The sequence below is a fragment of the Platalea leucorodia genome, assembly GCF_965183815.1.
Source record: "Platalea leucorodia genome assembly, chromosome: 9".
NCBI classification, from domain to species: Eukaryota; Metazoa; Chordata; class Aves; order Pelecaniformes; family Threskiornithidae; genus Platalea; species Platalea leucorodia.
This window is the reverse complement of record NC_138831.1, coordinates 5,191,839-5,212,969: the sequence shown is the minus strand read 5'-3', so window position 1 is coordinate 5,212,969 and position 21,131 is coordinate 5,191,839. Positions and strand designations below refer to the sequence as shown.

Genomic DNA, 21,131 nt, shown 5'->3' with positions numbered 1-21,131 from the left:
GAGGAGCAAGACACATAGTGTGCGTGCAGTCTTACCGCTACCAACAAAACACCCAAAACCAAAACTCTCTGCGCTCCCTCCAGACCCACACCTGAACCGCCTGCAGCCCTTTAAGTAAGGCAGCTCTCTCTGACTGTTGACCAAAGCAGATCCTCCACAATTTAACTCCGGCAGATCTCGACTCCTCAGATCACAGTACTTGGGGTTTTGTTTAATTGACTTAGCAAAAGCACATTCAACCAAAGATTATCCAGCTGCTAATCCACATTAGTGCGACGTGCACACATGCTAAATCCCTGACACAGATACAGGGTTTTTCTGCAGTGTCATGGGACGCTTAGACTATTAGTGTCAAATGTAAACACGGGACATGGTTTCCAAGCTGCTACCCACTCGCACGCCAGGAGTTTGATTCAGTGCATGCTATCTGCCATACTGAGCTCTGTCTGTAGAACAAGAAGCACCTTGTCCTACTCTGCAAATAATCTATGCACTATCTTCACGCACGTTTGCCTGCAGCAGATGCGATCTTACCACCGCATTGGGATAAGCTAGGAAGACTGCTAGGAATTTGCCTTTGTACGGCTTTGCCTAACAAGAACCATCCCGGGATTTATGGGTACCCAGGACCTCTGGATCAGAGCAGGACTCGGAAGACGGGCTGGTGAGGCGATGGCAGCAGCAGACTGCTGACACGGCCCAGCCACGAGAGGGGCTTGGCTCCCACCGGCTGCCTCGGCATTTCTGACTCCTTCCTTTCGGACACCCCAGCTCCTGTCCCAGGTCCTGCTCATCTCTCTCTGCCGGCTTGCCTTCCCGTTCCCTCCGGAGCTCCCCTGCCTGCCAGCACACGGACTGGGCTGTGTACATGAACTACCTGAGGGGTGCCTGCTGGCATTTTACAAGCAACCATTTTTCCTCAACTGCTGCTGCAGTGGTTAAGTGTTTTGTTGCTATGGCCACACAACCAGAGGATTAGGAAGTCAAGTACAGTAGTTTCTTCATCTTAACAGCCTTGGGTGTTAACCTGCCAGCAGCACTGTAGAGATAAAGCTATTTTTGGAATCCTGATTGGTCTCTGTGCTCCAGCCTTTCCATCCTAGTCCCACCATTTTTCAGGGGGTGAAGGGACAGAATTTATCTCTTCCTTCCATCACGGATACACTCCTTCTCCATCCAAAATGGGACTCTTCCTTCAGGATGGAAAATGGTGGCTGAAGGTACTGTGATATCCATTACCTGCATGGAGCTCACCAGACAAATTCAGGCTTCACATTGTCCAAGCAGGGAGACCGAAGCCAACTGGAGTGACATAACCCCTCTCTCTGGAGAAAACATACCGTGTTCAGGCCCCAAAAAGTGCAAGCCATGTCAGCGTCTGACAAGGCAACACATTGCTCAAGTCCTTAGCTAGCAGAGCTGTTAGCAGTGTTACCCCAGGGCGGGCAGGCAGGGCACGATCTGACTGATCTGGCAACGGACCAGGAGGCAAAGGAGCATGAATGTGCCAGAAGACTTGGTTTGAAAGGGAAGCTCAGTTCAGCCGTTGCCTTGACAATTCCACCCACTCCCTGCAGGGTCTCCAGGCTTATTTCCTCCAGCCTGCACACCGAGAGGAGCAGGGCAAATCCGGGTGACCCCAGAGATGGAGAGCACACGGGTGTACAGTCTCCACTCAGCACGAGTGTAGCAGGCAAACCATCTTTGCATGCAGCTGATTTCACCGCTTTGGCTTCACAACTGATTCCCTTCTCCTTTCCCCTTGGTTCCAGGCCGTTCAAGGGGTTTGCTCCCCTTTTATCCCCTTTTCCGCCGCCATGTAGTTTTTTCTAGTCCAGCCCTTCACACTGCCTCGTTCACAAAAGTTAACAGGGTTTGGGAGCGGACTGGTGCAACCTTGCTGTGTTGAAGGGTTATAAAGGCTTTGCGCCATGGTAGAAGCTATCATAAAGGTCAGGAAAATGTTTATAGTGGAATTCACAGAACATTTACCTCTTACAATGACAGAATACTGCAACTCCTTCTCAGGGATATTTCATAGAATCACAGAATCATTAAGGTTGGAAAAGACCCTTAAGATCATCGAGTCCAACCGTTAACCTATTGCTGCCAAGTCCACCACTAAACTGTGTCCCTAAAATTTATTGGGCATAGGGAGAAGCCACCCCCCGCGACCCTGGCCTGGAAGTCACAAGCTTCCCCACCGTGCTCGCCGGCTGCCTCAAGCCCTGGGGGTGCTGGTTCTGAACACCTGACACCAATAGGCACTAACCACCCAAAACCTGATGGATACCTCATCCAGACACAGCCAGAAGAAAGATAATTGCTGGTTTTTTGGAACACAAATCCCAGGGATTGCGTGCTCAGTCCCTTCCTGTGGTGCTCTTCTGCCTACTCTGTTCCTCTTCTTCGCTCTCGCAGAGCGGAGTCCAGCTGAAGCATTATAAACTGCTTCTTCCACAGCGTTGCTGCAAGCTTGCTACCAGTCCAGCGCTGAACAGCCTCTCAAGGCTTAGGAACGGCATGAGACCACACACAGGAATTGCGGCATTCCTGTCGTGAACAAAAGCAGCCCCCCCCAAGACAAGCTGCTTTCTCTCCTGTATTTTCTTCTCTTCTTCCGAGATTTGTTTCATCTTACAGAGAATGTAGAGGTGGGTGCCAGCAAGAACTCAAAAACATCCTATTGATCTCTTTCCCCAGGGAGAACAGTTAGCATCATTTATGAAAACTGTCAGACTGTGATTTTTCTCTGGAATCAAGGAACTCGGTAAGAAAGTCTTATAAATTTTCAATGCTTTACTTGTTTGTCATTTTGTTTTCCATGTGATGAGAGAGTACTAAAATTTGGCTGGTGGCTGTTTCTGAAGGGAATCACTAGAAAAAGACTCATTGGAAAACCTGCAGAGACTACACAAGTGTTTGATGCTGCTAACAGCGACCTCTTATCTAAGAGCCTCTTTATCCCCTGTCGGCCTAAACACATGGTGTTTGCTCCACAGGCTCTGTTCTTTCTTCCCTAGCCTCGCTCACCGCTCTGCTCCGCCCTACCACAGCATCAGGCTCCAGAAGGGTGCCAGAATATCCTTTGTTATGCCATGAGATTAGGCTCAGGTCCAGGGTCCCCCTTCCCTGGTCGCCCAGCGGGAACACACAGCCTTCCGGGTGAAATCCTTTGTGCCGGCACAGCGCTCGCGGCTTGCTCCCAGCAGATTTTGCCTCTGCTTGCCAGCAGCACCCAGAGTTTTCCCACCCTGCAGTGTCAGGAAGGTCAGCAGGTGGAAAGGGGGACAGGATAGATGCAGAGTGAGGTCTGCTTGGTTTGAAAGGCTTCCTCCCCCACACAACACAGCCGTTTCAAACCCCTGTGGATGCATTTGACAGAGAAAGGGCTGTGAGCTCCAAGCATGCAGGATGCAGAGATGCCAGAGCTTGTGGAGTTGAGGCATGCATCGAGGACAGGCAGAACACACACCTAGCTCCTATCGGCACAGTTCCTCACTCCTCTAAATGGGATGAGGCAGGAGTCTCTGCGTTTAATGGCCAGCATTTCACACAAGGTCAGGCTGGAGAGGAACAGGCCTCCTGAGACTCATTTGTAGATATAAACACATGTGCTCCAGGGTTCTCAGAGCCGCACAAGTGCAGCCCTGCACTCCCTTTACCAGACACTCATTTTGCTGAGAAATGCTCTACTCCGTCCCATCTCACCTGGATCTGGGCACTTCCAGTGGGCTGCTTCCAATCCTCAGGAAGTTATCAGAATGGGTTGATGAGGAGGAGCTGGAGGACTTGACTTCGACCATCCCTGCGGAAGGCAGCCTGTCTTCAGACTGCTGTGACCTGCTCCAGAGCACGGCTTGCGGTGACGACGCACAGCTCTTCCTCCTGTGGGATGGAGGACTTGGGTGAGAAAGCTGGCTTTCCCACATGCTCCAACTAGGAAGCCTTTCCACAACGGGCTGGATTTTACCCCAGCAGCTACAAGCTCTCGTTCCCACCGAACCTGCCCTCCTCCCTTCCAAGGAACCACGAGTCACGGGTAACCGCGCAGTGACAGGGGCACACTGAGCTCAACCCATCTTAGCCCATTCCTTCATAGATCACCATCCACGTGACCTGGAAACCAGAGACAGGAGAATGCATCAGCCCACACACATGCAGCGATTGCTTTGTTTAGTCTAGCTGTAAAAAAAAATGCTTCAAGCAAGGGGCCTCCCAGCAGGGAAAGACCATTTCAATCTGCTCTGACTCTACAGAGGGCTTCAGCCGAGGAGCTCAGCCCAGGTGGGCGTTTGTGCGCACTGAGGAGGGCGACAGGGACACACCACCAGTGTTATTTTCCCTTTTAGTGATTCCTTTCAGGCACCGCTGACCACGCTTCGGACCATCTGCTCAGAGCTGACAGTCACTCCAGATGTAGGTGCATTTCAGTCCTCTCTCCCTGTCTGTGCTGACAGCCTGGAACTGCTCTGGCTTCTTTTCTAGCCAGCACATTCAGACTTGGGCACGATTCACTGTCCATTGCTGCATCAGGCCTTAGCTCACAGTACCACCCGGCTACATACCAAACAAGCACACATATTTGGGACTAATTCATGCCACTGTTGCTCTACACTCAAAGCAAATCAAAGGATTTTCTTTCTTACCTCTGTTTTTTTTCTGGTCTCAAGAATTTTGCCCCTTCCAAAACCACACTGAATTGGACAAAGACCTCCCTATGTACACAAGTAAAAAGGAAAAGTCTAAAGCGAACAAACTCAAGAAGAAAAGATGCTGTTCTTCCTGCAGTCTGGAAGGGCATCTCAGCTTTGATTGAGATCTCAAGCACCGTCAGCAAGTGCAGCTAAAGACAGGCTCATTGTACAGTGGAAAGCATGATATCCTCTCGTCGTTTCTTGAAGTGTGTCCACCCTCAAACATCACACCACAGCCTCTCTTAAGCATTATTCATCTCATGTTATCATAGCTGCCAACATCTCGAAGCGCAGCCTGCAGAAACAGGCTTGTACAGCTAAGAACCAAACGCCTCCCCCTGCAAGGAGACCTCGAGGCCGCCCGTTTTCAGGACAACACAATGAAACACATTCCCTCCTCTCCCCACTCACGCTATGCGCAGCCCAGCTCACCCAGCTTGTAGCCAGCCCTACCTGTTCTCCAGACTACACAGCCACGACAGCCTGCAGCAAGACACCCGTGACCAGTCCCCTCGCTAAGCACTCATGGCAAGGCTCACAACCTTCCCTTCCCCAAGCTCATGCCCACGGCATGGGCCCAAACCATTCCTGTGGCAGCAGCAGCAGCTAGCTCCACCACAGCCCGATGCCTTCAACAGGAATGACAGCAAATCAGAGTTAGAAAAGACATCACAAAATCAAGCCCTGATACACGCAGGTGCAGCAGATCACTTCCAGCATGCTCTGGCCACTTCACATCTTGTGAAAATCATGTATAGGCTTTGTGCTGCAGGATCTAATCTGTATGTCCTGAGCACTCAGAGCAATGCAAATGTTTCCAGTTTACCACCTTGCAACCAGGCAAGTGGAAAGTTGTTCTCTACTCGCTGCAGTCACTTTGCTGTGGATAGGTAGACTCTGTGTGTTAAAGAGGACTCTGCACTGCTCACTTGGCAAACGCAGTTTGGGACTCCCCATCTCCATTTTGTGATTCTGCAGGAAGATTCTCTCTTCTCCTCTTCAGCATTTTACAAATTGAATCACAGTGTGCTTTAGAAAGGCTGCTGCCACTAGCATGGCTGCAGGCTCCGTCCCAGAGGACTTCCAACTGCCTCCAGCACAACCCAGATTTAATTTAAAATAATTGCAATATAAAATAGCGTCTTCACATGTGCTGAGGGAGAGAAGAGAAAAATTAAACTGAGAGGGGCAACCCTACAGCAAGGTTCTGAAATCCCCAAACAGCACCAGAAACTCCACAAGCAAGCGCAATGCCCGTCCCAGAGCAGCAGAGTCGCCAGACACCTTCCCCAGTCCCCGCTTCCAGACAGCCACCCGCATCCCCAGGCGAGTCCTATGTGACCCTCTGTCAACTGGGAGCACTGAGAATTTAAAGTTCTCCCCCAGCAGTATCTCTAAGCAGCACTGCAGGCAGCAACCTGCTTTCGGCTCACACACCTCGTGCTGTTAGAGGGGATTCTTGGTCACCCAGCCCACCTACCACTAACTGCAGACGCTACCCTGTATAATCTCTTCCACAAACTGATTAAGCTTCATTTTAGGGCAGCTAAACGGTCTCCACTTTTCCCTAGGGAGGCTGCTGCCAAATGTCATTTTTCTGGTAGTTTGGAACCATCTTTTAGAAGTAATGAAATCCCTTCTGGATGAAGTTTAACAGTGAAACTGGTGAAAATGAAACAAAGCTGCTTTACTCTCATCAGGGGACAAACTTCACGAGCATCCCCGCAGAAGCCTGACAGTCTTTAACATGGGGTGGTCTCCAATTTTTTGGTGCAGAAGTTCTGTAGCACAAGTTGCAGCAAAGCCTCTGACAGCCAAATTCCTCCCTCTGCTGTAAGGAACCCATGCCACAGAGAGCAGACCTGGAGGGCAAGGGACTTCGGAAATAGCTTTTCTACTGAGCTCAGAGCCTGCCCCTTTTGTTCTGCAGCCCACCGAGTGGTTATCTCCTCACCATGCTGCTTGAGCCTGCGCTCCTGCTGGCATCAGCTCCACTGCTTCATAGGTGAAGCTCCCCGCTGCTCCAGGGGAACTTTCCATCCCCAGGGAGAAGTCACTGCTCAGACTCGTGGTGCTGCCCCGGTCTCTCTGCTCTAGAGAAAAGAAAACAGAGCTACCTGAAGACCAGCCTGGTCTCACTCACTTTCTCTCCCTTTAAGCAATACAATTCCCACGTGCCCTGGGACCGCGTTCTTGCGAGGCCCCAAGGGAAGCATACCCATTTGTAGTCACCTTGATGCTGGGAACCCAAGCCCCCAAGCAATCAACCATTACCAGCACCCAGGGGTGCTGATGCTCGGCAGCAGCACTCACTGAGCATGCAGATCTCTTCCAGGGTGAAGCCAGGTGGCAAACTCTTCCTTCTGGGGAAGGAAAGACAAAGTTACCTCAGCCACGCTTCAGGGCTGCGTGGAGGCTGGCCAGAGCCAGATCTCTGTAGCACACAGAGGATCAGAGCAGTGGGGAGTTGGCTGTGCAGGGGCAGAGGGGAGGGGATGGGGCCGGTGTGCAGTATCCGACTCTCCTAACAGCCCCAGCCCACACCCCCTGTGCTTTGAGGGTGGCAACAGGCTGCAGGCAGACATGTGCTTATTCAGAGCCTCCAGGGTGGGCTTTGTTTCTCTCTGCCCCTCCTGAAAGAGGAAGGGGTTAATGTTTAGCAGTCTGTTAAAAACCAGCCACCCCGCTCCCGTCAGCAGTGCCTGATGGAGCTTGCTGCGCAGCTTGCTCGAGCCAGAGCACACATCTCTGGGTGCGTCCGTGCTAAAGCAGCCACGGACAGTCATTAAGCAGAGAGCACATTTCAGCATGGACAGTTTTTCAGAGCACAACGTGGCACCTCACAAGCCTCGGCCCCATTTTGCAGCCTTCAGAGTGCAGAATAAATTAAAGAAAACTGGGCCAGGACACCAGGGCTTCCATCTCCCCAAAGGAACAGCACTAACAAGCTCCCTGGCTCTGCAGCCCATGCAGCAGCAGGCACAGGCTCCTTACCTCTGCGACTTCACAGCAGAGAACTCCTCAGAGGTGATGTGCTTCAGAAAATTGAAGCAGAAAAAGAAAATCTGAGCAAAGGGAGAGAGAAGAGCGGTTCAGGAATGAACCCGAGGCTCTGTGCAGCCTCTTATCTTGATGGGGAGGTGCTGGCGGGAAGGAGATAGCAAGAAATCTGCAGCTGCCAGCCTCCAACGCGCCATGGGCTGCCACCATCCCATCCCAGGCCTTCTCTTACACGTTAAACTGACCCTCTGTTCCCTGCCACAGAGAGGCCCAGAAAGGAAGGCACACGACAAGGCTCCTTATCAATGCTTTGCACACATGCTGCAAGCACACGGCAGGTACTTATGCCATCAGTGCAGAATGGAAAAGAGATGGCCCCCGGCAGCTGCTTATACACCCAGGTAAGCAGCAAACCCAGCAGGACTAGCAGGGTTAGAGCCGCATGCTCCACCTCAGCACCACAGCTGTATCGCACCTGGAAGCATGCGGTACCTGCAGCGTCTGTGGTCCCAAGCTCGTGCCCAGCCACGCACCAGTCTGCTCTGCGGCCTTCACCCCGCTGTGCCTCTGCCACCCCATCTACCTGCGCAGAGCTGAGCCCTTCTCCTCCTGCAGTGGGGAGCAGGGAGTGCTAGAGGCAGCCATCCCCTCTCCTGTTGCAACTACCGACTCCACCCTTGGCCACGCAAGCACCGGAGCAGAGCAGAGCTGCCAGGCTCCAGCCAGCAGAGCTCTGGGAAAGGAATGAATGGGAGGAACGATACTAACACAGGGGTCCTGGACCTCTGAAAGATGATAAATAGGCCAGGGTCCTGGCCCTGCTGTTCAGAGGCAGGGGATTCCCTAGTGAGGTGACAGTCTGAGGAGCAGGGGATTAGCAACAGGGTTAGACATACTCCCCACCTCTTGATTTCTATCCAAAAATGATACTGCAGTGTACCGCAACTATAGTCAGAGCGATCATTGTTTGCTGTTAAGCAGCGAAAGATTTGAAAAGAATTTAGTTCCACTAATCTTAACTGCCTCCCAGACCCATCTATGCACCCACAGATACACCCCACCAAATACACGCGCTGGAACCAGCACAAGCTGCTCCATGAGCCCGCGATGACATGCAAACCACATGCAGCTGCAGCACCCAGGCAGGAGGCATTCAGGACAGGCACACAAAACTATACGGCTGTATTTCCAAGCTCCCGGGAATCACACGCCTTAAGCATCCCTTCTCATTGCTGAGCCGAATAGCAAGTCCTAGCACCCCTTTCACCAGGGGCCTGAACACCAATGGCACAGCAGGGGAACGGGCAGGACTGACACCCACCAACCAGACTGCAGCCTGAGAGAAAAGCATTCCCACACCTTCTGCATCAGGAATTGATGGGGCAAGGCTCCTACCTCGTATTTCCAGCACCTGAACAATTTTTTTAGAGCCCAGCTAGACCACTGATATTACCAGAAGACCACAGTGAATGCTGCTACCGTAAACAAGTACCCTGAGAAGAAAAAGCAGTGCTCAGCTACTGCTCCAGACCAGACGCTCACCTCTTCTCCTTTACTGAGTCGATCGACTAACATGTGCCTGGAAAGAGAGCAAGGGAAGCTCAGTCGCACACTGGAAGCCAGAATCAGCAGAAAAGCACAAGCTATCAAGAATGGTCAGATGCCTGAGCCTCCAGGTAAAAAAAGGCATCAGCCCCTCTTGTCACAGCTCATTGGGAGCTGCCCCAACATCCCCCTTTGGTTGTGAGCAAACACCAAAGATGACCCCCTGAAGGCTCCTCCCCTGCTGCACAGGGATGCATATGCAAGTAAAACTTAGTGTGCCTACCCAAAGAGAAACCAGTCATAGGCCACTGTCAGGTAGAGAATCTCAGATGGCTCCAGGGATGCGTGGATCAGCCCATCCTGCAAAGCAAATGAGAACAGCCTTCAGGCAGCAGCCCTGGGGATCGGGACTTAGGAATTCGTGATCTGCTGAAAACTGTCATGGTGATCCAAGATGACCAGCTTGCTCTACCTGCCTGAGATACTGCGTCTGACGGCAGGACAGCATGTGGGGCTCCGCACCAAAGCCAGTCCACACCCTCTCTGAAGCCAAGGTAGTCAAAAGGAACATTAACTGCTCCACCACCACTTCCTGGTGCCACAGTCACCCTCCAAGCAATCACCCCCAGAAGCAGAGCAGGTCAGTCAGGTACTCACAGCCCATAAGGAGAGGCGCAATAAGGAGATGAAGAGAGGAGTTCGATCCCAGCCGGATATACAGTGCACCAGGAGCCCGCTGTCATCTGTTCCAGGCAAGGGTAGGAAGGAGAAGGAAAAAAAAGGATGTTGCAACAAGAGCAATGACTTTTCTTTATGGCAAATCTGTAGAGACAAGCTACCCTCCGTCCCCACAGCCCAGGCTCAAGAGTAGAGCTCAGCTACCAAGCCAGAACATTTTGTCTTGAATACAGCAGCCAATAAATTGCTCGGAGTGTCCTGGGTTGTCAGCAGCCCCAGCTGATGTGCTGCCCTGGTCCTGACAGCTGCTCAGGTAATGAAGTCGCCAGGTATGAACATCACTTTGCTACCCAGAACATACACTTACCCAGCTGCAACCCACTATCACAATCTATCCCCACATCAGAGAGAAACCTGCTCCAACTAAACACTTTTTCAGTCTCACCAACCTTCCTACCGATACACGTTGAGCAGAGGCACACACAGGGCGCAACTCCTATGCTCTCCAGAAAACTCACAGTGTGCCCTAACACAACTACTGCAGGAGAGTTTATAGCTGGCGGAGCCAGCCATGGCTCCATCTATCCAACAGTGCTAGGTACAAAGTCACAGTGCTCAGAGGGAACAGGATGCCAACATAAAAGCAATACACCCCCTTCAAGGAGTTGGGGTGGCTGTGATGACAGAGAGTGAAAGGGGCTCTTAAATAGGCACATAACGAGACACTGGGTTGGGGGCACAAAACACAGATGTCCAGTAAAATAAGAGCAAGAGTCGACAAGCAGAGGAACAAATGTTTCTTCTCTTCAGCTTTAAAACAGTAAAACTTTAGGTAGAGTGTTCAGATATCCCTCCACTCTTGGGAAGAGAGGGTCTTCAAGGGATCAGCAAGTCCCTCTCTAAGAGGGGAGCTGAAGCCCTGAGATGCTAGGACCATCACCCTGTTTTGAAGGGAGAGAAGTGAAGCTCTATAAAGAGTGGCACTAATACCATCAGCTGTTCTTCTGGAGACAGTGACTGCTCCAGTGAGACCGCTGGGAGCAAGGAGTTTGCCTTACCATCGCTATTGATGATAGAGATCAGCAGCTTCAGGTAGTTCTGTGTCTGTTGTACAAGGTCCCAGCTCTGCAGAAAGAGAAATGTTGATGGTAAGGGTCTGCCCCCAGCAAACGGCTGCTCTGCAGTTCAGAGCCCACCATGCTCTTGGCTTCTCTATCCAGAACAAGAGCAAAGCAGAAATAACGCTGTGACCATTCCTCAGAGTGACAGACTCCCTTGGTGCTCTAATCAATCCCCCCATCCTCTACAAAAAGCGCTCTGGGACAAGAGACCAGGCGGGGGGCAGGAGGAATAAAAGGCCATCTCTCCTGTCTGCCAGAACCTGCTTGCCTGCAGCCCCAAAGCTCCAAGCAGACCATGCTCAGAGAGACTAACATGAGCCAGCAAACACCTGCGGAGCGCTGACCCAGTTCTGCAGCCCCCTGCATGCGTGCACTTTACCAAATGGCTCAGCAGCCACGTTACAGCTGTGTACCTGAGGCAAGTAGCAGGATGGGGTGAGCAGGCCAAGGTCAGCAGCCCATTCCCACAACCCAAGCACTTTGCTCAAAACTCTCTGGCCCTTGCAAATGGCCCCAGCAGGCTGCCTGCAGAGGGCTGACCCACTCCCAGATGCTCCAGACAGGCACTGGACTTCTGCAGTAATGCCCAAGTAGCAGCAGCACCGCAGAAGGGCTCTGAACTCAGAGACCACCAGCACTACAAGAGATGCAGGTAAAAAACATCAGAACAAGCTCAAGCAGGCCACTCTCGACCACTGTGTCGTGAGAAGATGCAGGGAATTTCAGCGGTCTAATCAGAGCCAGAACTAGAAAATAGGATAGCACCGGCAAGGAAAAGGCAAGGAGGGGGACACGTTTCATTTTGACAACGTTAGTGGTATAGGTGACATCCGATCACCAGCAATAGAACACTTGCTGTGTGCTTGCATGCATGTGCATGTGTGTGTAACCACCACACTTAAGACTACTGTCAGACAAAGAACATACTGCTCTGCCGTGAAACCTGCACAGCAACAAAAGAGTAGGGAAATGGGGAACACACTCAGCCTAGGGCAGAAAAACGCATACTTCCAAAGTCTTTTATCTGCCCAATTCAAGCCAATCTTGTGCTTATGTCAGAAGGAATCATCTAATCATCCAGTCTGATCTCTCTATACCACAAACCAGAAAGTTGCGTTCAGTTGCCCCAAAGACAGCCTGAAGCTTGCACTTGGCAACATCTCTGTCCAGAAAAGCACCTCAACTAGGGGTGACAGTTCATCACTCCTTCAGCAGCATGTTTCAACAGATCATCCTCAAAAATAACATGCAGGACTGCTTTTCCTTATTTGAAGGTCTGGTTTCAGACTGCAGATATTGCTTCCTGTGCAGCTTTTCTTCCCCAGATTGAAGAGTGCTTTAGAATTAGTATTTTCTCCCTGCAAATGTACTTACACATTAATCAAGTCAACCCTCCATCACCTTTGTGATTAGCTAAACAGACTGAGAACTTCAGCTTTAAGTGAAGCACCTCCTCCAGTCCTCAGATCATTTCTGCATCTATTTATTAAACCCTCTTCAATTATTAATACCCTTTTTAAAATACTGGCTGCTCAGTATTCTAGTGAACAAGTTTCTAGCCATAAACAAGCTGTGGTCCCTTCAGTTCTGCTTCAACACTGCAAGCTACTTTTCCGTGATTCTGCTTATGCTGGCACTTAAACATTACTTACATCACTGACTGACAAACACTGGCCCAGCACGGGGAGCTCTGCGAGTTCTGTGGTGCTCCCAGCCACAGAACACAGGAGCGTGACACGCTCCAGCACAGTCAATCATCACAAAACCTGGGGGGATTGGCAGGTCCACTGATGTGTGAAATAGAGCACACTAATCAGCAGTATAAGGCGATGCCCCCTGGTATGAACAGACAAAGGTAAACCTTGAAGCTTGGGAAAACACAAGAGTTCGATTATCTTTTGCGATGCTGTCACAGTAATAAGGAACGGAGACATGCTACGGTCAATTATGATTTTCTACTCTCCTCTCACAGGACAGGTACCTTGCACACCCATGAAGAAGGTGCCTAATCACTGGGCTACTGCTCACAGAAGGGAAGGCTGATCTCTCTCAAGACTCTCCACAGCCAAGGAAGTCTGCCTGCGGCAGGCACATGCCTAACTAAGACTGGGAACCAGTAAAACTGCTTTCCGTTTGCTGGCATGTTCCTTACCTTTGTTACCGACATATCTCCCTAATGGATTGCAAGCTTTATGCAAGGTACAGAAAAAGATTTGACGTTACAGTCAGCTGCCTCGGGACACAACAAGCCAGGAAGCTTTTGGGTAGAGGATTTCCACCGCTATTCTGAACAATCAAGTCTGCAGCCCCACTCCCACTGGGATGGTATGAAGTGAGCCAGATTACTGCAACAGGAGCAAGCCAGACTTCAAATCTTTACTGATCCTTCCTGACTGAATCTCTGATCTCTCAGAGACGCCTGCTTTGCTCACCTGGTACTCGCTCCAATCAATATTCAGAGATTGGGTCAGAGAGACTGGGATACTTAATGGAGCATCTACGTAATCCTGAAAAAAAAAACAAACACAATTGGTCAGAGAAAAGCCATGACTTGAAGGCAGCAAGTTCCAGAAAAAACCAAAATAACAAATGCCAAACGGTGCATCTAGAAGAAAGTGCTTCAGCAAAGCATCTCTGAATGCAAAAACCTGCAGTGGTAAGAATTAACTCATAGCCTTTTAGAAGGACCAGTGGGCAAGAGGAGCTTTTCTGTGCTCCCAACGGTGAAAGCCAGGGACAAGGCATGTTAGTTTCTGAATTCCTGTAAGGCTGCTCCACTCAACCATCTCCCTCAGCAGGAGGCAGAATACAAAGACAGAACTGAGCTCAGAGGCTCAGATATCAAATTCAAAACCAGGAGCAACCTATACCTCCCACGACACATCAAGCATCCTGGACTTCAGGATAACGATTCATTTATTTTACATACAAATTTTACAATGAATAATTTAGTACATTTGCTATCTGCTTTGTTTGTCCTGTTGGTTTCCTCCTTGTGATCAGAAATAAGCACATGACTTACACACCATCGCTCAGGAACTCTGAGGCAAGACTTAAGCCCAGTAAAGCCCGCAGCTTTTGTAACATCCACATACCTGTTTCCAGTTAAATATGAGACCTTCAGCTGTATAATCCCGGTCCTTGTACTCCTTAAAAAATTCACAGCCTGCAAGAAAAAGAAATAATGCACAACTGTTCAGCTACCTGATATCTAACAACTGAAGTGCCCTGTGGGACTGGAAGTGCTGGCAGCCCTGGGTTCCAGAGCACCAAACCAATCAAACCTGCTGCCTGCGGGAAGAGAAGAGCAGTAATCATCAGTACAGTGTGCAGCACAGCCTCCCAGCAGCAACAACCCAGGGCACTCGGCAGTAAACACACTCACACAGCAAAGGGCAAACTCCGAACACACAGCAAATGTGGAGTTTGAAGGACTGATTTCATTCTTTCCCAAACAAGAGGTTTCACCAAGGAGCTACGCTTTCCAGGGCCACTGGCTTTTGCACAGATCTAAGGCATCAGCCTGGCACGCTGAGTGAGAAGGAAACAGCAAAAGGAGGTGTTGGCAGTGCCCCGGGGAAAGCCAGCTTTCACAGGGCATCTGCTGCAGGCAACAAGAAAGGGCTCTGTCAGAGGCAGCTGTGATTTCTCTCACATTTAAGTCTCCTCTTTCAAACATGCGAATTGCCCTATCTGAAGGAAACCGGTACATAACCACTTCCAAGGTTTCCCCCCAAGCTCTCCCCTCCTGAAGTTTGTCCTTTGGCTCTGTTCTTCTCAAACAACTATTTGAAGTCTCTGCAGCAAACTGCAGTCACTTAGTCACAGCTGAGCAGCACCATTAGCACTGCGGCTGCCTGCAGGCTACACGAAACACCTCTCCCAACGTACTGTGTATGCCCCAGCAGCGCCACGGAGCCCACATCACCGAGACTCCCCTGTGCCGGGCACCGAACACAGGCAACGATTCTGACCCTGCAAGTCACAAGTAACTCCAACGGTGAAAAAAAGAAATCTTTGTGCAAGGACAGGACTAGCCCTCAAAAACACAGCCAGGAAGCAATCTGTCAGCTGAGATTTAACTCCAATTAAACAACGACTTAAAGCAAAGAATGCGAGATTATGGCAGTAAGTATTGAGATCTACAAACGCCAACTACCAGTCAAATGGAAAAGAGGGTTTTTCTGCACTGAAGAGCACAAAAGCTTCTGCAGATACCCCATTTTAACCCAAGTCTTTCACCCTAGACAGTCAAGTCTGGACACTGCCTCGCTCACCTAAGACAACAGGATCTCAGAATAACTTTACAGACAAATTATAAAATAGAAATTCTTTCAATGCAAACCTAGAAACATTAAGAACGTATCATGGCATTTGGCCAGTCACTAGAGGGATTGCTGATCCTTAGATGTATATGCCCGAGATCTAACAGAATGACAACATTCCCCTCTGGACCAGCACTGCCGAAATCAGGCAACACCTGCAGGGAGAGTTTCCAGTTTTACAAGGTTTACCTCTAGCGCGGCAGTGAAGAGCTGCTAAAAGATAGCAGCTGTCCCAGATGGCAGAAGAGGAAGGACCATCACCGAACAGTGCATACAATACGCAGATCCCCATATAGTAACAACTCTACAGCTTAACTTTATAGAATCGCTTCTTCCTCATTCCTTACAAACCCTGCAGAAGACCTGTGTGCCCTCTCTCTCGCGTGGTCTAAGTTTGATGAGGCATACAGCAGCAACATATACCCAAGCCACATGCTACAGAAACCAGTAACGCTTTTATTTCTGTACACCTCAGCAATCTGCACGGCAAACTCGATACAAATCTTAACGCAGCTTCTCTGAATTGTCACTAATTTCTGCATGAAAGGAAATTCATCTTTGGGTTTTAATATTTAAGGGCAACAACTAGTAATCAAGGAAAAGTTTGGGTTTGGATCATCCACAACAGTTTCAGTTTTGGGGTTTTCTTCTGCTCTCCCTTTCTTTGTGTGCAAGGGAGAAAGAAGGGTTCTTTCTTGCAGACAGAGCTCAAGCACAGCAGCCTCACATCCAATTCTATCACCGAGCCTGACATCAGCAGGCAGGCAGCAATATTCAGCTCATCTTTAGGAGTGCAGCAAGTGACCCAGCAGTGGTTGCTAGGCACAGGGACTAATATAGCCAGGGAGACGGGCTGGAGTGGTCTGCATCTCAGTCGTACGTCGCAGGCTCAGGTTAACAGTTCCGCCTAGCACTGAGCATATCTTACAGTGGTGCTCCGGAACACTAGACTAGAAAATACTCTTAAGAATTGGGGTTTTACATAACACAGAGCAAGATATCATCAAGTCGTAGTTTGGAGTTGTGAGGGTGTCAAAGGCCATCTTAACCCCAGCTCCACCTCTGGGGCTTTTTCTCCGTGCTTGAATTAATTAGAACTGCTGAGAAATTATATTGCCACCTCAAAGAGTGCCTAATGCTGACTCACACCGCCAGAGCATCCAGATTCGTTGCACTGTTCTCAGTTTAAAAGAGCTTCTCTCCAGAGGGAGCATAGGAAACGTTCAGCAAGCCACAGTCATTTCAACCACACACACACACACACACAGAGGTAGTTCCCAGTCCCCAGAAACGGATTGTCACCTGTCCCTTGGGAGTCCCTCTGGACATCAGTCCTGTACCTGGATATGGGATGGAGAGAAGCGTGAAATCAGCGTAACGTTGAGCTTTGTCCACCTTCTCAGAAGACGTCACACTGCACAGGACAAGAGGAAAACAGCAGACATTTGTAGAGTATTTTTCACAGAGGTACTGGCACCCAAAAAGCTACCTGTTGCATCTCCCTGCACAGTGACCCGACTCAGCGCTGAGCAGGGGCAGAGCTTACTCAACACACCCAAATAAACAGGTATAGCCCAAACCCACTAAAGCCTTCCTCTGAGAGAAACACCAGGAGAAACATCTCCCTCTGTTCCTATACACAAGCAGAGGGCTCCTTTACTCGCCCCTTTCTGAAGGGGTGACCGTCACAGCACGGCAAGCTCTACAGAGAAAACCTACTCAGACTGCAGAAGACAGATGAAAGCAGCCGTCTTGCCAGTTGATACAGCTTTCTCTGGCCTAAAACCTTGGGGTTCTCTTTACAGCATCGACTAACTGATCCTGCTGTAGGACTCTTCCAGGGACTGCTCCCAGGTTGCTGAGTGCATGCCCAATAACAATTCACATGTAAGGGCTACACTAGCTGCAATCCAAAGCCTGCAGAAAAACAAATGAACCTGGACTCACTTCAAGCCAAACTTCACCTTCTTGTTTTCCACCATCAGGTCACAGATATATCGGACAGACAGGTATCGAAGCAGCTTGATGTCGTGCCCTCTGACCTTGTCAAACAGCTGGGAGTCTGCATTTCTGCAAGACAGAATAAGACAAAGCAAGATGAGCATGGAAGACTGACCACGTTGAGTCTGATTCTCTGCACAGTACTGCCACAGATCTTCCCTGAATCGCTTCTAGCCATACGCTGCATAGCACGAGCCTTGTCTCCACAGGTCAGAGTCAGACTCCGCAATGAACTGATACGGCAAACTTCATGGTTAGGGTCCCTCTCCACATCTCACTCTGTGCTGCAACAAGCATGTAAGATACAGAACAATTTCTCCAGCCTGGAGATGTACTTTTTGATGAAGTAAACACATCTGTGTAGTTCAAACACCTTTTTAAATGGCTCTATATATTCCTGTCTCCAGCCCTTCCCTCTGGCAATAGATTAGCAGGTTTCAGTTACACTGGATTCAGCCAGCCATTAGCATTCAAGACTCTTTTTCAAAAGCAAAGAAAGTAAGACTCCGAGCCTGGTGATGGTCTCAAGCCTGTACCCAAAGCCCAGCCTAGGAAAGAGCAGAATTGAGTGGCTGAGCCAGTCAGCTTTGGTCCAAACTCTCTTTTCCCCATCCCAGGGATGCATACAAACCTAAGTGCAGAATCTTCCTCTGAAATGTCTTCTGCATCTGCCCAAGCATCGTCAGAACCTCCTGCAAGGAAGGCATTAAGAACTGAAGCTTGTGTAAACCAACTCAATCCTCAATCTGATAAGACATTCATGCGCCCAAAAACGTCATGGTTTGGCACCCTCCCTCCACACATAGGTGTTCTCAGTATTTCCCCACATTTCTTCTTCCTGAAAAGCCTGTTTTCTAACGTAGCCCACTCTTCCCTTGTCATGGCAAAGGACCTACGCAGGTCAAACCCATTCCTGACAGCCAGAAGACACCCCAGTAGTGCTACACACTGCTTTGTTAAGCCAAGCTTCAGCTCCCATGCTACAGACATCCAATACTCCCCTGAACAGATTTCCCTAGAGTCCAGTACATCTCATCATTAGCAGGATTTGATTCCCAATGATTAGCCAAGCAACAGCAGTTCTTATCCTCTTTCTTAGATTATTCCCACCCCAATGTTTGGGAATCAGTACCCTTGATCCTTTGGGCTGCCTCACTTGCCTACATGCTTCCCATAACTCACTCTTCAGCCTCAAGTTCTTTTGTCACTGCTTCTTATGAGCTATGGCACTCTGTCCTATAGTATGGTGCTCGGAAATGGACACGAGCTTTCAGTCTTTGCTCTGTTACGCAGGGTTTGGTACGAGCAGGTCCATGCTAGAGCTCTGCATCGGCTCTCAGAAGTGTGTAGGTTGCTGTCCCAGCACGGAGCAGCCTTAGCAAGCAGACAGTGACAAACAGCTCCTCACTCACCTGAGAAGATATAGTTGTAGCCAGTGCGCCCATACAGCTCTCCCCAGCCGGCCAGCGTTGCTGATCTGCAAATATGCTGGAGGAAGATGTTGTTATTAACCACACATGCTCCAGGAGTCTTTCCCTTATCAGGTTTCTGGCCTATTTGCTGCCACGTTACCTAGAAATGGTTGGTACCTACAGCTACCGCCTCTCAGCAGTCTCCCCTGAGACCCTGGTCCAGATCGAGTTCTCCAAACACATCAAACTCCCAAGTCCCTTTATCTGGAGCTAGTTTTTAAATCACATTTTCATCTCCAGTTCTCCAATTCACTAATACAGTCAATTCCTGTCAAGTTAGCAATGTCCATGCTCTGTTAATACCCTGCTTGAGCCTTATTTCCACGTTCCTGTGGATAAGATTATGGATGGTCCCAGTACAACTCCGGGCAGTTCACTCCTGCACAAAGAGGTCAGCAGGTTCAGCCCACGATGGCTTCAGTCAAGCTAGATTAAAGTTGTCACAGGTATGATTTTGCTATTCAAACAGCGTTTCTAAATTGAACTAAGAAAACTGAATTAAGCTACTTAAATTCTAAATGAGACTACTCCTACAGGGCTTCAATAAAGTTTAAGTAATCCACATAAAAATGAATCTAATTTCACTTTCTTACAGATCCCCTTGCAGACAAACCCACACATTCATAAGACCATTTATGCAATCTTGCCTCCCCAGGGAACAGACAAGGGAAACTTCTCTTTAGAGAGAAAAGTTATTCAAAGGGAGCTCACTGCTGGGAAGAGTAAGGGGCAGAAAGTAACAATAGTTATCTTTCCCCTCTCAGAGACCAAATATCTTTGGTCCTTCAGAAGGGACATACATATGGAGAACATGTTAGCTCTTTGGTGCAACGCTCATGACACGGCCGGGTAAAATAGTCTGAAGTCCCCACAGATGATTTATGCAGCCTAGACAGCAAATGCTACCTGCTACTACAGGCTGCCTGCTCGTACCTAAGAACAGGTTTTTACAGCATTCGGAAAGGTGACAACCAACTGAAGACGTGGCTGTACAGTTCAAACGGCAGGGAGAAAGGTCATTTTCTAAGTTAAGACAGGTAACCCATGAAGCTTTACCTTTCCCTTGTACAGAATGACTGGGCAAACAAATCGTCCTCTACACCTCGCCATCTTACTTCGGTTGATAAGGTCCTGCAGTTTGCCAACCTGCACAGTGCTCTCAAACCTAGTGGACAGAGATTCGGTTCAGTACACAGAGCATCTTCTCGCACGTCTTTCAGCGAAGCTGCTACAGACACCCTGGGCTGTAATCCCCATCCCTTTCCGCCTGGAAGCCAGCTCTGAAGTTAGCAAGCAAGAGGACACTTCTTTAAGAATTGCTTCCGCTGCTATACAATGTGTGTGGATGCTTTTCTGTCTCCTTTTCATTATTTCGAAAGACCAGCTGCACAGTACACGACAGCAAGCGTCTTCAGGAGCTGGCAATTGAGTACGGTCAGAATGGTTTGCTACAGGCTAACACGTGGATTACTAATGAAGGACTACCAGGGTAAGCCAGTGTCTACAAAAATACATGTTCTGCTTTCCTCCCCACCACCTTTCCATCAAAAAGAAGCTCAGCGCTACCATCAGAGTGAATTCAACTCTCAGAGTGATAATTCTGCAAGGAAAAATAAATAAAATAGAGAATCAAAGCTTGAACACTCAATGAACCTTAGCTCTGGTCACTTGAGCATTTGTGTTGCCGGGTAATTAGACAACTGTCTGTAAATCAGCTAGTGAGTTGAGCTAGTTAGATTAACGTCAGCTGCATCTGCATAACTAAATTTTGTTTGGTTTTCTGGTTAAAGTTAAAACAGAAATGTATTCCAAGTTGGAGACATTTTGGAAACAAGTAAAAGTTGCTGCAATTTGTCCAAGTACCTCTCTACGTTTGATAGGAATCCAAACTGACTTCTGAACTACACAGACCTTCAGGAGGAGCCGTCAATGCAGGGAGGACCAGGGTTTCCAGAAAGAATTGGAAAAGCATCCAGAGTGACATAATAGAAACCAGATGAAGTCTGGACATACAAAACTGCACGGCCGTGCACTTAGAGATGATTAACAAGAATTTCCAGTTAGCCCTTTCCAGTAGTGGAGCTCAGTAGAAGAGCCTAGATGAATTGGTTGATCGCTGGATGCTGATACATTATCAACATGGTAAGTCTGAAAAAAGGGACAAATAAGATGACGGGAAACTCTCCCATGGGATGGAGATGTACCAGCATTTCTGTGCAGAGCACAAGACCTCAGCTGAGATAAGGCATCTGATTCTAGTGAGCCTGAAAAGGCACAGCAAGATGGTTAGGA

At 49.2% G+C, this 21,131-nt stretch overlaps 1 protein-coding gene across 9 annotated transcripts in view; it reads right to left on the bottom strand.

Moving 5' to 3' along the window:
* MTMR14 (myotubularin related protein 14) overlaps positions 1–21,131 on the bottom strand; it is a 33,441-nt gene that overhangs the window by 7,904 nt on the left and 4,406 nt on the right. For 5 of the 9 annotated variants that reach the window (XR_014229122.1, XM_082321094.1, XM_082321097.1 and 2 more), the window contains 15 exons: positions 19,896–20,004; positions 18,780–18,855; positions 17,999–18,059; positions 17,314–17,436; positions 16,707–16,780; positions 14,137–14,207; positions 13,474–13,548; positions 10,979–11,045; positions 9,900–9,985; positions 9,526–9,602; positions 9,240–9,276; positions 7,692–7,762; positions 7,011–7,060; positions 6,652–6,790; positions 3,712–3,888 (listed from right to left, as the gene is read on the bottom strand). Coding sequence is in view for 8 of the 9 variants with exons in the window: in XM_082321094.1 (XP_082177220.1) it covers positions 3,712–3,888; positions 6,652–6,790; positions 7,011–7,060; positions 7,692–7,762; positions 9,240–9,276; positions 9,526–9,602; positions 9,900–9,985; positions 10,979–11,045; positions 13,474–13,548; positions 14,137–14,207; positions 16,707–16,780; positions 17,314–17,436; positions 17,999–18,059; positions 18,780–18,855; positions 19,896–20,004 (1,293 nt within the window). In the remaining variant the exon portion in view is untranslated. Of the gene's footprint in view, positions 1–2,291; positions 3,366–3,711; positions 3,889–5,178; positions 5,851–6,651; positions 6,791–7,010; positions 7,061–7,691; positions 7,763–9,239; positions 9,277–9,525; positions 9,603–9,899; positions 9,986–10,978; positions 11,046–13,473; positions 13,549–14,136; positions 14,208–16,706; positions 16,781–17,313; positions 17,437–17,998; positions 18,060–18,779; positions 18,856–19,895; positions 20,005–21,131 lie in introns of those variants that run through there. The other 4 variants (XM_082321098.1, XM_082321095.1, XM_082321101.1 and 1 more) reach the window with 4 other exon arrangements.